Source organism: Corvus cornix, chromosome 7, assembly GCF_000738735.6.
Source record: "Corvus cornix cornix isolate S_Up_H32 chromosome 7, ASM73873v5, whole genome shotgun sequence".
NCBI classification, from domain to species: domain Eukaryota; kingdom Metazoa; phylum Chordata; class Aves; order Passeriformes; family Corvidae; genus Corvus; species Corvus cornix.
In genome coordinates, this window is record NC_046337.1 from 18504624 (window position 1) to 18519077 (window position 14454).

The following is a 14454-nucleotide window of genomic DNA, read 5'->3' on the forward strand; positions in this document are numbered from 1 at the left end:
GAAAGAACAAAGAGTTACTATAACTTTGTAGTTAAAGAAAATGGAAACTATGGGAAAAATACAAGAAATGAGGAAAGCAGAGGAGCAGTCCTAAAGGATTCCATGGTCTCTATGGTACAGTTGAATCAAAATTCCTCAATCCTACAACAGACTTACCTATTGCAATGAAATACCTTTTCATTGCCATGAAATACCTTTTCCTCCTCTCATTATGCATTGAGCCATTACATAGCTGTACCAAGAAAATATGCTTAGTCGAAACATGGCCTGGATGCCTCTCTTCCATAATCCTGTGCAGTTTCCTAAGTGTCCATAGCAGTGAAATCTCCACAAGCCCACAACTGGGGCTCCCACAAGACCTACAGAAAATTCTGCAAATGTAAAGCTTGGTGTTTCTGGTTGTCTGTACACTCAGACAGGTGGAACTTTGCTAGTTTAAATCAATTGTGTTTTCAGTATTTATTCTACATTCATACAGGCCAGTTACAATTTTAAAAATGAAATATCAAGTTTGATAATAAAGTCTTTTTTTCAAGAATGTAACTTCTTGTGGATTGAAGATCAGTGGAATGGATATGTCAGAACTTGACCGTAAGAAGCAAAGGTCACAATCATAGAGCCCTAAATTCAATCGAGCAGATATTTTGCGGTCACTGTTAAACTAATGCATAGTTTCTATGCCTTTTTTGCAGGTTTTGGATCAGCCTAAGTATGAAGATAACCTGTACATGTATCTTTACTTTGTCATCTTTATCATCTTTGGATCATTTTTTACCTTGAACCTTTTTATTGGTGTCATCATAGACAATTTCAACCAGCAGAAAAAGAAGATAAGTACCTCGTTATTCTGAAAAGAAAGTAAAAAAACCCCCTTATTTTTGGTCCACTGATGACAATTTTATTCATAAGTTTTTTTTAATGATAAATTAGTTAAGAGCTCTGAATAGTAAATACATTAAATTATTAAAGCTTACAGTTTGGCTTGATGAGGGTTTGATGGACAAGTGACAGTATATGACTCTCCATGGCTAGTGAAATACTCAATGTCATCTTTGTAAAGATCTGGATTTGAGACTGCAGCCTATAATTGAGTCATAAAAAGGCTAACCATTGAAATAGCAAAATGTAGCTTTAAAAATTCTTTGCTATATTACCTTCCTGTCACAGAGCTCAGCAGTGTAGATTTCTGACCTTCGATAATAAACATTGTATTATCTTTATTTGTACGCTCTTTAGTCTTTGCGTTTTGTCAACACTGTTTCAAAAGGTATCAGTGTTCCAGCTGCCAAACTTAACACTTTGTGTAGCTTAATACTTAATATAAAGATTATAAAAGAGGATTTTTATGTCTGTCTTAAATTTTCCCACAGATGAGAATGTGAACAAGAGTGATTATTAGTATTATTTATAAGTAATCAATAAAGATACATGATTGTAACCAGTTTTTTTCTCTTTGGTTTACTTTGGAGGTCAAGACATTTTTATGACAGAAGAACAGAAGAAATACTACAATGCAATGAAAAAACTGGGTTCAAAGAAACCACAAAAGCCTATACCTCGACCAGCAGTAAGAATAAAAATATTTTCTGTTATTTTTACATCTATTTAAAAATTGGATTTTTCCAATTATGCCTTAGGCTGAAATAAGTTGTAAGCTAAAAAAAAATGTGATATTAGAAAAGACTTATTAATCTGAAATACCATTTTTTTCTCTTTCTTCTGCCACAACAGAACAAATTCCAAGGCATGGTCTTTGATTTTGTAACAAAACAAGCATTTGATATCAGTATCATGATACTTATCTGCCTTAATATGGTCACAATGATGGTAGAAACAGATGATCAGAGTGAAGACATGGAAAACATTTTATATTGGATTAACCTGGTGTTTATCGTACTTTTCACTGGAGAATTTGTCCTGAAATTGATTTCACTTCGTCATTACTACTTTACTATAGGTTGGAATATTTTTGATTTTGTGGTTGTCATTCTCTCCATAGTAGGTAAGAGTAACGCATTTTTATGCAATGTCTAATTCTGTGTAAACTGCAATATTTTTGGCGTGTAAAATCTATTTATATTTTGGTTTAAATTCATCACCAGAAAGTCTTATCCATAGGATAACTGAAAAGTATGGTAAGAATGTTTTTAAGCAAGAGGTTTCACACATTCCTACTTTTTTATTGGTTGAAATTAGATCTTTATTCTGAACTCAGTAGAGATTCCTATGCATACATGAAAGGTAATTTTGATATAAACTCACAGTGACAGTTGCAGGTGAAAGAGTCCAGCCATCCAAAATCTGAGAGCAAAATCTGCCTGAGACTGTTATTAGGGTATCATGCATGCACCCCAGACAGCAGGGTAAAACCCTTTGCTTACTTTGGTTTTGTTTTACCCTGAGAGGCTTTGTGCCTGAGCTGGAGTGAGCACTGCAGAAGCAGAGCTGAAGCAGATGTGGTAACAAATAATTACTCACTAATTGCTTTTTCTAGAGCAGAAAACTTGAAAGAACTTGAGTAAAAATTGTGTTATTTTAACTTTTAAGTACTCCTTAATATGCAAATCAGTTTTGCTATTTTTGTATCGAAAAAGCTATTTTTCTGCTTTGAGCCGCATAATATAGTGTTCAATTCTTCTGCTCTTCTGTGAGTTATGAAAACCTTTTTATCAGTTTGTTTCTGTTCAGAATTTCTCTGTCATTAATAATAAACTTGTGTTCATGTTATTTTATGTATGATTAAGAAGTTGCAGTTCTATTCAAATATACATATTTTCTTTGAATAGCCTAACTTGATTACATGACATTTTAATACTGCTGTGCATATGATCTTTCTTCTGATTAACTGAGATTATTTTTGTTACAATTAAACAAATGGGGATTCCTCTGATCTCAGCATTCACTAATAGACATACCCTAGTTATTAGTTTTTCCTAAAAAAGTATACCAAACAAAAAGTTTTGTAAAAACAACTGAATGGCTAATTACTAAAAATCTGTTTAAATATCCTACTCTTCTTAAAGTTCTACAATGCTTGTAGAATATATCTTTAGCAGTGGTTTTAAAATACAATAATATTCTTTACTGATTTAACTTGTTTTTCTAGGTATGTTCTTAGCTGAGATGATTGAGAAGTACTTCGTATCCCCCACACTATTCAGAGTCATCCGACTTGCCAGAATTGGTCGAATCCTGCGCCTCATTAAGGGCGCTAAGGGAATCCGCACTCTGCTTTTTGCTCTGATGATGTCTCTTCCTGCTTTGTTCAACATTGGGCTGCTGCTCTTCCTGGTCATGTTCATCTATGCCATATTTGGCATGTCCAACTTTGCCTATGTCAAGAGGGAAGTTGGGATTGATGACATGTTCAACTTTGAAACGTTTGGCAACAGCATGATCTGCCTGTTTCAGATCACCACGTCCGCGGGCTGGGATGGTTTGCTCGCCCCGATCCTTAACAGTGGGGAGCCAGACTGTGACCCCCATAAAGATCATCCAGGGAGTTCTGTGAAAGGTGACTGTGGCAACCCTTCTGTTGGGATTTTCTTCTTTGTCAGCTACATTATCATATCCTTTCTGGTAGTGGTGAACATGTACATCGCTGTGATTTTGGAGAACTTCAGTGTTGCTACTGAAGAAAGCGCTGAACCCTTGAGCGAGGACGACTTTGAGATGTTCTATGAAGTCTGGGAGAAGTTTGATCCTGATGCAACACAATTCATAGAGTTCAGTAAATTATCAGATTTTGCAGCTTCATTAGATCCACCTCTTCTCATAGCAAAACCAAACAAAGTCCAGCTTATTGCAATGGATCTGCCCATGGTGAGCGGTGACAGAATTCACTGCCTTGACATCTTGTTTGCTTTCACAAAGCGTGTATTGGGGGAAAGTGGGGAGATGGACGCCCTCAGAATACAGATGGAAGATCGGTTTATGGCAGCCAATCCTTCTAAAGTCTCCTATGAACCAATTACAACCACATTGAAACGAAAACAGGAGGAGGTGTCTGCTGTCATCATTCAGCGTGCTTACAGACGTCACCTTTTAAGGCTAAAAGTCAAAAAAGTATCATGTATATTTAGTCAGGATAAAGGTAAAGAGGAAGATGATCTGCCCATGAAAGAAGATATGATTATGGATAAACTCAATGAGAACTCTACTCCAGAAAAAACAGATATGACCCCATCCACAACCTCCCCACCTTCTTATGACAGCGTAACAAAGCCAGACAAGGATAAATATGAAAAAGACAAGTCAGAAAAAGAAGATAAAGGTAAAGACAGCAGGGAAAGTAAAAAGTAACATAGAATGCTGTTTGTGATAAACTGTTTACAGCCTGAAAAAGTATGTATTTGTGTCAACAGGACTCCTGTAGGAGGTACATGCCAAACTGTCAGTTTTTACATATATAGATATATATATAATTATATATATATATATATATATATATATAAGGTCAGTGCCTATAGCAAGACAGTGACCCCTGGTCATCAAACTGCAACTCTGTAAAACAGGGTAACATCTTGACAGGAGGTTGTTGTTTTTAGTACCAGCTGACACTGCTGAAGAGATGATAAAATGGCCAACCAGACTGTAGGGACCAGTTAAAAAAAAAAGGTGCAAACCTATGAATCTCTGTGTTTAACATGAAACACACAGTACAAAAATTGTATCCACTGTTAGCATTTCAACAGTCACATTTGCCATATTTTTACAAAAATCAGTGTTGGTGAACTTATCATTTTTTAATTCACAGGTTGTTTACTATTATATGTGACTATTTTTGTAAATGGGTTTTATGTTGGGGAAGGGGGTATGAGGACCAGGTGTTCTACTCTCGGATTCTCTATAATGTACAGACAGAAGTGATTTGCATGAAGGCATGCTGCACTTGTAGTTCATGCATGGGAAAACATGACGTCACACAAAGCAGCAGTCTGACTACTTCCATGTTTCAGGGTGGCTCTGTATGTTGAGGTGCTTAATAACAGTATCCATCTAGTATCTCATCCAGACAAATCTTAATGTGCCTGTAAAGTCCCATAGAGTCTACAATAATAGAACAGATGTTTTATTTTTTCATAAGTCATTTAACAATAGTTGAACAAACTCTGTGTAAAAATTCTACTGAGGGACGTAGAGTCCACTTTTAAGTATTCTTCTGCGGAAAACAGTTTACTTGACATTGGGAAATTGAGTTTACCAAAAACCTCCAAAACATAAGGATTATGAAGTTGTTCTGCTTCACCCTGCAGTATCATTTAGCCATCTTCTGCTCTCAGCAAGGTTGACATTGTATGTGTTGATTAAAAAAGAACCCTCTATGTAAATAGTTATTTTATCCCGTGGTGCATGTTTGAGCAAACAAATAATGACATGTGCACAATATTTATTGCATCAAATATGTACCACAGTAAGTGTAATTTGCAAGCTCTCAACAGCTAATAAGAAGTATTCTGTACCATTATAGATAGTTTGGAAGCTATCACTGATGCATGTTTATCTTGCCTTTGCTGCTGTAATTTTACTCCTTCCACTGTTAAGAGTCTAATATGGGAAGCCATATCTCAGTGGTTAAGTGAAATAAATTGTTCAATTGGTCATCATTCTTTCATGACATCAAGCAATAGTTTGCAGCTATTTAAGAGCTTCTTGCTTTGCATTCTAAAATTTTAAGTGACTACTGTACGGTGCATAGTCAGACTGTACAGGATATGTTGCAAACTGCTTAATCTGTTGAAAACTACATGGATAGAATTTTCTAAGAAAATATAAATACTGTAAAAATACCATTTTATTTTATTTTTCAGCGTTTTGTACATAAAATAAGAAATGAGAATTATCTTCAGGTTGATGTTACTGTCACTTTTGTTACTTTCTATCCATAGCACTTTTTAATTCAAGAACTTCACAAAATAAGAAACAAAGGAAAGAATGGGGTAGCTTTAGGTTTCTGCTTTTTTATTAGTACTGTATTTTTGCACACATTTTAATGTGAAATAAGTTTCAAACTGAGTCCAAAATGCACTTGCTTCCAAATAGATATAACTTGTAATTGAAATGTGGTGGGGAGGATTTGTTTAAAATTCTAGCACTGCCTGCATCAGAAGTTTCAAGGTAGTCTTTTTATTCATGAAATCTTTACCAGTGTTTGTTTACATAGACTATTCTTATTCTTGTTGATTCATGCTGCACTAGAACTGTTCTAAATATAATATGGGATCCACAATGTTCTTTTTCCACAGGAATTAAATAGCAAACTTGTATAATTGATCACATCAGGACATTTTGTGTTTCTTACACAAGCAAAAATTCGATGTTGACTCCTCCTTTTACAAAAATATTGACTTGTGTGTCGGTGAACTGCATGCAGGAAAATGCTATTACCATAAAGAACAGTAAACCACATTACAGTTGAGCCAAAAGAATAAAGACTTCATTTTTTATTGTATTTAATGGTTTTGTCTGGTTTTTTTCCCCACTAAAAACTACTGGATATCAAGAGGTGCTACGAAAATAAAATACGAATAAATAAAAGGTTAGAAATAGATTTGTGAAAAGTAAAAAAAAAAAATGAAGCCGTATGCTTTCTGAAAGATCTTAAACATGATTTGCACTTACACTCTTCAGGTTATTAATCTTATTCAGGATCCTAGTAGGATAATGTCTAAGAGCTCATGATGCTTCAATCCTTTCTTCATACCTTTTTCATATTCTGAGACAACTAGAAAAACGGATGTTAAAGAAAGTCTCTAGCTACCACGGCTGCAATGTAGGTATCATTTCAACTATATTTTACATTTGAAGTGAAGAATTATCTTTGTGTTATAAAGACAAAAATATTCATTGCCTTATTTTCAAAGTATAACTTATTATTTTGTGCTAAGACATGAGAGCCAAATTTTAGGTAGCAATCATATTTGGCTGCTATTTCTTAAAAGAACTTCTCCCTGTTGTAAATTTGAAGTAATGCCATGAAAGTTACACTGAACAAATTGAAAGCACAATCTCTAATAATCATCATAGATGTGCAGATGTGCACTCTACATCAGATCCTCTGAAGAGTATTGAGAAAACCAGATGTACCCAGTGATCTGTGTGATGTATAACTCCGAGCTTTGGGTGTGCACCCCAGTAGAAACACTTGCAATGGAACAGTAGCATGGTGCATGCCCTACGTCCCTTCTCTCCACAATTTTCAACCACTGATGGTCTGTTGAGATTGTTCACTCTAGAAATGAGTATCACTACACTCGTGTAGTGAGCTCTTAGGCTGCAGTGTTTTAGTTAGATTCTTCACCTCAGCTGTGAAAAAACAATTGTCAGGGCAGGGTGTAAGATAGGGAGAGATGGAGAATTCAAAATCGTGTAATTAAAGGACAAGTTTCGTGTTGGTTTGGTTGGTTTTGTGGAGGGAAAGGTCTTGAAAAAAATGCAGGTACATAAATATTTGTCTGACTTAGACTGAAAACAATCAGTATGTCTGAGAGGGGTTTGTGCTTAACACAAGACTAGCACAAAGAAAAAAATTAATTAAATGCCTCAGACAACAAGCCGCTGTGGTTTTGCTTGGGTCCCCCTCCCTTTGTTGTTTGTTTTGTAAACAAATCTCTAGCTGACACATGGGACACTCACGAAGGCCGGGCGTGTCCCCAGAGCATCCCCCCGCGGTCTGTGCCTGCGGCTCCGGCCGCTCGGTGCTGCCGCCGCCCCGCGCCCGCTCCCTCCCGGCGGCCGCCGCCCCGAGGGCGCCCGCAGCGCAGGTGAAGGAGCGGGGCAGCCCGGCCAGGCAGGGCCGCTCCCCGGGCACCGCGAGCCCCGGGCGGGAGGCGGGGGCCGAGCAGCTCCCCGGGCTGGCCCGGGGAGGGCGGAGCGGCCCGCGGGAGCGGCTCGGGGTCACCCCGCCCCGGAGCGGGGAAAGCGCCGCACGCCGCGCTCTGTGCCGGCCATGGAGGGCGGGGGCTCGGCGTCCCTGTTGGCCGCGGCTGCCGGCGTGGGGCCGGCTGGCGAACCTGGGAGGCGACAGGAAGCGCTGGAATACCGGCGGCTCAGGTGAGGACCCGCAAGCGCAGTGGGCGTTTGCAAGCGCAGAGGCGGCGGAGCCCGGCGCACCCGCTGGCAGCGCAGGAACTGGGAGAGCCGGGCGAGGAGAACAAACCCCACTGGCATCTGCGTTTGTGAGTCACCTGGAGGGAGCGGCTGTCCCCAGATCGGATCCTCGCCTGTAAGACCGCCTGTCTTTCCTGGCGTTTGCGACACCTGAGGCGTAAAGGGATGCGAGGTGAGGTGGCCTGCGGCACCCCTTTAGGGCTCCCGGGGTTTTCGCTGTCCCTCGGTGCTGCCGCTGGCCCAGCGCTTTCAGCCGCGGCTGCGCCCGTCGGCTCGGAGCCCCTCGGTGTGTGGGGGTGTCTGCCCGGCTGGCGGCACACAGCGCCCGGGCCTGGCCGCCTCGCTGCACGGAGGGCGCGGACAGAGCTGGGGTAGCCCCAGCTGGCCCCGGCATAGCGCAGTAAATGGGAAGCGTCTCAGGGGACTTCTGTTTAGTCTGTCGTTCTGGATAGGTCCTGTGGTGCTGCAAGACCGTGCTAGTCCTGTGTGAGAAACTGTGTTCTATCTCCACTCAAGACAGCAAACTCTGGAGCGACAAGATACCTCCAGTTTATTCTTCATCTAAAACATCTTCTGATCTAAGTAGACAGGGAGACACGCAGTTGTGAGAGGCAGTTGCTGACGCGGGCTAGTAGAGCTAAATAATGAACAGATTGCTTCAGGCTGAAAAACATGCTCAGTTTCCCATGTTCTTTCACACTTAATGTTTAATTATACCCACCATATATTGCAGCGTTTTGAATGAGGATATGTTCTACTGGGGAAAGATTGCTAACAAAAGTCTGCCACAAAAGATTTCACATCCACATTTGTCACCCTTACTTTATCAGTGTGCAAATTGGAGAATGAATTTTTGTATAGTGTGTGTGGAAAAAATAAAGCTCTAAGAGATTTGTAAATTTTAGTGTATTTACCCTGAAAAGTGGCAACATAAATAAAGACCCAAGGGCAAAGATGCTGGAGTGGCATACCCTAAGGTGACTCCAGAATAACTTCTATGCTGTTTAGTCTTGTCAGAGGAAAGCAGGTTAAAGTAATCTCTAAAATACAGCTTTTAAAAATTGACTGTAAGGAAAATTGTATGCCTGTTCTTACCTGTGGCTATTGTTTCAGTATATTATTTATGTGTTTACTGTTTGAACAATAGTTCAGGTTAGCTCAGTTACATCCCTCACTAGTCACTAAAAATCTCATCATAATTTGTTTTAGAGAATGCAGTAAAATGAGAAAAAGTGGAGAGAGATTTTGTGACTAAGCATGCTTTATTTTAAAGTGTTCTGAAGTATCGTAAAGCTTTTTAGATCTATTTAGCTTTTACTGTGAAATAAATAGAACTCTCTGCAATATGTGGTAGAAGTTTGGTTGAACCTTGGGAAATCTGTTTGTATTTCGGGTTAGGTAGTATATATGGAATATAAAGTGCTAGAATGTAGACTGGCTTCTGCACTCTTTGGGGACCCTTACTTGTGTAATAGTCTGAGAAGTGTTTGCAGCATGCAGTGGTACCTTGCTGTGAATTTATCTTTTTGATAGGTCTTGTGTCTGACTATCTAGATTTTTGATTCTGTCAGGTTGTTCTAATGACAATTCAAAATTATTTCCTGCCTCTGGGATTGCATAGCAACGGCTGTGGAGGGAATAAGCAATAAGCAACTGCAGGAGGCTGTAATGCGTGTTACAACACACATTCGCTATTGTAAATTGTTGTATTTTGGAAACAAATGGCCTTGTAGAGATGCTACAGAACAGCAGACAGCCTAGTTTGGCACTTGTCACACTGATAGCTCAGCTTGCTTTAACCACAGACAGATGTTACTGCATGGATGTACTACATCAGTCTATTTGTTCAAAGTGAAGGGGGGGTGAATGGGGCTGAACTGTGGTTTGGATTACTTTCTGTAGGGGAATCTTCTACAGGTAGTTGATGGTGACTGATGGTTTTGGTCTAACCCCAGCTGGCAACTAAATGCTGCACAGCTGCTCACTCACTCCAGCAGCAGGATGAGGGAGTCAATCAGAAGGGTAAAAGTGAGAAAACTTGTGAGTTGAGGAAAAGGCAGTTCAGTAGGTAAAGGAAAAGCCACTCACACAAGCAAAGCCACACAAGGCACTCATCCACCAGTTCCCATGGGCAGGCAGCTGTTCAGCCATCTGCAGGACAGCCAGGGCTCCACCACACATAACGGCGACTTGGGAAGACAAACACTGTCACTCCAAACATCCCCCCTTCCTCCTTCTTCCCCCAGGTTTGTATGCTAAGCATGACACCATATGGTGTGGGGATATCCCTGTTTTCAGCTGGGGGCAGCTCTCCCAGCTGTGTCCCCTTCTAACTCCTTGTGCACCTCCATTCTCCTCACTGGTGGGACGTGTGAGGAGCAGAAAATGCCTTTGCTCTGTGGGAGCACTGCTCAGCAATGGCAAAAACATCCTGGAATTACCAACACTGTTTCCAGCACAAATCCAAAACACAGCACCACACTAGCTGCTGTGAGGAAAATTAACTCTCTCCTGGCCAATCCCAGCACACTAATTTAGAGAAACAGTGAGCCAGGGGATAAGAAGGTTTGGATGCTGTAAGGGCCCCAAGCAACTCACTCGATGAGACATTTCAAAGGGCTCATGGTTGTTCGTGTACTCTAAGTTACAGGCACAGGAGAAATATTGACAAGGTATTCTCAAGAGGTAAAAACAAAAAAACTTTACTGGCAACTTTAGAAAATCAAAGAAACTTTGACAAAGGGTTTAATGCAGCATTCAATCAATATAAAACACTTCTCAAAGTATTAACTTGGCCCATTCAACTTGGCAAACTCTAAGCCAGTTCAATTTTAAGTTACTCAAAAATTGCAAGAAGAGGGAATTAGAAGAAGAAACAGAAAAGATGCAGAAAAGGATACATATAGGTACGAACTCCTGGATTCCAGTGGCATTCAGATAAAAATTCCAAGAGGAAGTATGGTCAAGACATCTGATTGCCTTGTGTTTGGCCTTAAATACCCCTTGGCTTTCCTGAGCCCTTCCCCCACATGGGACTTCTGGTCATTTGGCCACTTAGGAGCTGGGTTAGGGGCTCCAGGGGTGGGGTGTGGAGCACTGCCTCCCCTGTGCCAGGGATTGGCAGCCACTGCAGGGCTGGGATACAGGCTCTGGGGTGGAGGGGTGTGGAGAAGGGCACTGCCTCACCAGGGCAAGGACTGACCTGCCCCCTCATACATGCACCCCAGAATGTCTCTAGACATCAGTTTTTTCAGTCTCTCACAGATGTCTCTGGCAGTGAAGATATCTTCCTAATGTATGTATGAATCTGAGAAAAACAGAGCATTTGTGTTACTGGGAAAAGAATTCATCTAATAGATGCAGTGTTAAGTGAAGGACTGATACATGCATGTAAAATGATCTAGACGATTTAATATTTTCCTTTGTTTTTTGCTGTTTCTAGTATGCATCATTGTACTATATTAGTTACTCTCTTACCCCACAACCCATTTAAGGAAGCTTATATTTTTGTTAATTCTAAAAACTTGTCAAATGAATAATGCCACACTATTCTGAAAGTAAAATTTTACCTTCAAAGTTTTTCACACCGAACTGGTTCACTGGTTACTGGTGTTGTAAATTGCTTGACTTCCTGAGGCCAGTTTAAATACTTTTTCAAACCTTAATAAAGATGCAGGTGTTGCTGCTCCCCCTCCCCCTCATCCTGTTTGCTGTATGGCTTTGACAGGTAAAAAAGAAAAGCCTGTTGCATTTCCCATTTCCCAGGCAAATACCCTCTCCGTTGGGAATGCCTTCCATTACTCTCAATATCCTCAGTTACTTGATGATTTGTCCAAGCATTTTGCAAGACCTGTGCAGTTCTGTGCCAGAGTGTGCAGGCTAGGTCAAAAAGGAGAATGGGCATGGCCAAACTGGAGATAGCTGCTCTTATCTGCACTCCAGGGAGGGGGATGAAATGGAGGTAATCCAAACTAATTGGTTTCGGTGATAATACATTCTGTATAATGTGCTGTCTGATAAGCAAGTGTTGTTAGAACAGATAAAAAAGTATGTATTTCCTAATTGATGGTTCCGCAAAGCAATCTGGAACCGTGAGCCAGTCTGCAGATAAGACTTGTACCTAGTTTCGAAGGATCCTTTTTAAATTAGTTTGTCATAATCTGATGCTTAAGTAGTTATAATGTTAAAAGGTATTCTATACACATATGAGACTGCTTTGACATATAGAAGCAGTCTTTGCAGGTAACTGTTTTGCAAAACTGTTTTCTTCAGGATTCTCCCCAACTTCATTGCTGTGTCACAAATCAGCATATGTGACCTAGAGGTCACATCATTTCAGTGCAGTGCTTATCATGTGGTGTTCTCAAGATGTTTTGTATTGTATACATTTTTGACAGGGAAATAAATCTAATGTCTTGATAAGATTACAATGGGGTGCTGAAAGGGTTATGTTTGAAAGTATGCATTCCATGTTATTACATGGATCCCTCGATCATCATCCTGTTGAGTTTTTTTATTCACACTTCTGTGAACTGTTTGTGTTCAAGTGGGAATTGCATGACTGGGTTTGACACTGCTTTTTCACTTTGCTTTGAAGTGCCAACAGCCTTCTCAAAAGGCATGATGTTCTATTTTAGTAATCAAGCACTGTTGTTTGCTACCTGGTGAGAACACAAAGGGCAAATTGCATGTATAACCTTGAAATCCTCTTTTAAACAATTGCATTAGAAGTCTTGCTTTATATAGTTTGTCTTATGCAGTATTTTTTTGCATGTGTGTGCTTTAGTCTTTTGTGTCTTCTGGTTTTTTGAGATCTTTTTGCTCAGTCCCTCTACACACAGTACAGTAATGTAAATCACTAATGTACACTTTGTACCAAATATATCTGGAAAAGGCACATATGGAAGTAGGTATTTTTGCACTGGATGTAGTAGATATGAAACACAAATTTGCCTCATTTTGTATAAACAATATCTATCTATATGATCAAGTTTTAGTGAAAATTTGCAAAATATTTGTGGAAGGAGGATTTGGAAGTAAGATTTGAGGCAGCATTTTGTTTTCAGGTTAAAACTATTCAAGCATTTTTTATACAAAACCCTAGACTGTTGGTCATTTCACAGCAGACTTGTTTCTGTTATAGCCTTCCTATGTCACAACTGGCTTCTTTTGCAGTTCCCATGGCAACAAGGATTTTTGAACGGCAAAGCAGGATACTGGTTTGAGGGGTATAAATACTCTTTATTACAGAAGAAATTTTGATCCTTGAAAGCTGATCAGGCACCCTGCTGTTCCCCGTCATGTCCCTCCCCTTAATAATCTGTGTTTTGCCCATATGTTTACACCTAAATGTGAATTCCTATTTGACAAGAATACAGTTACCTGTTCTAATTTTTAACATCGTATAAGAGATGATGGAAAAATTGTCAAGCCTTACTGTAGTGATAGGATAGAAAAACATGTTGTCTTCCAGATACAGTCTCAACAAAGAGGAGAGCCCTGTATATACCTAGAAATTTGTATGTTTATGTATTTGTGAACATTGTAGATGCTTATAAACAGTAATGAGAGTTTAAGTTGCTCAAGATTTGCGTTGGCTTCTGCTAATGTTTACTTTGGCTTCAACTTGTTTCCAAGAGGCATTCATAAAATATTTACTTCTTTAACAGCCTTACACTAGGTTTTTAAAGTGAAGGGTCTCAAAATACTGCACTTGTTTCACAAACTAGAATTTATTAACAGTGGCAATAATTTGGTGTCTTTTTCAGTGTCTGTCCCTCACCATCTCAGATGAGCACAAGTGATATGGGATGTTCGGGATGTATCCTGAACCAAATAGTTGTAGTATAAGCCTTGATAGAGTAACTCTGCTTGGGTCATTTGCCTAAGTTAGATAGGTTTTGTGTGTTGCTGTTTTTCCTTCTGAGCATTTGTTCCAAAATAAGAAGCCAGTTATTCAGATGTGTCAAGTTCTCTCCATAACCCCACAGTTTAGCTTGGGTTGTTTTGCTTTGTAACCGGTAAAAAAGAAAATGGGAATTACGCAGTTGCTGAAAAACAGCACGGGTAAACTAGGTAAACTTACATTATAAAAGCCTCTGAATAGTACATCTAAGAAATTTATCCTCATGACATGTGAAAGGTAATTTAGAGATGTATGAAAAACAAATTTGGAAAGTAACGTCAGCTGCCAGTTTCCTGCTGGTCTTCACGGTTTGGGTAGGGAGATTTCTGCTTCCCCCTGCCACTGTCACCACACACAGATGTGGGATTATTATGGATTCATGAAAAGGAAAAAACACCACTTTGATCTCTACCACTGAAGCTACTCATCCAAAGACAAGC

The 14454-nt window shown here is 39.7% G+C and overlaps 2 protein-coding genes across 8 annotated transcripts in view; both read left to right on the top strand.

Annotated features, from left to right (window-relative positions):
- SCN2A (sodium voltage-gated channel alpha subunit 2) overlaps nt 1-6451 on the top strand; it is a 76319-nt gene extending 69868 nt beyond the window's left edge. For 3 of the 5 annotated variants that reach the window (XM_010406859.4, XM_010406862.4, XM_010406858.4), the window contains exons 24-27: nt 693-830; nt 1463-1567; nt 1732-2002; nt 3107-6451. In XM_010406859.4, coding sequence (XP_010405161.3) covers nt 693-830; nt 1463-1567; nt 1732-2002; nt 3107-4302 — 1710 coding nt within the window. In that variant the 3' untranslated portion in view covers nt 4303-6451. The remainder of the gene's footprint in view (nt 1-692; nt 831-1462; nt 1568-1731; nt 2003-3106) is intronic. The other 2 variants (XM_010406861.4, XM_010406860.4) reach the window with 2 other exon arrangements.
- Nucleotides 6452-7928: 1477 nt separating this feature from the next.
- The window catches only part of CSRNP3 (cysteine and serine rich nuclear protein 3), a 107246-nt gene continuing 100720 nt past the window's right edge, over nt 7929-14454 (top strand). For 2 of the 3 annotated variants that reach the window (XM_010406854.4, XM_010406855.4), the window contains exon 1: nt 7929-8281. Coding sequence is in view for 1 of the 3 variants with exons in the window: in XM_010406855.4 (XP_010405157.1) it covers nt 8275-8281 (7 nt within the window). In the remaining 2 variants the exon portion in view is untranslated. The remainder of the gene's footprint in view (nt 8282-14454) is intronic. The other variant, XM_039554896.1, reaches the window with a different exon arrangement.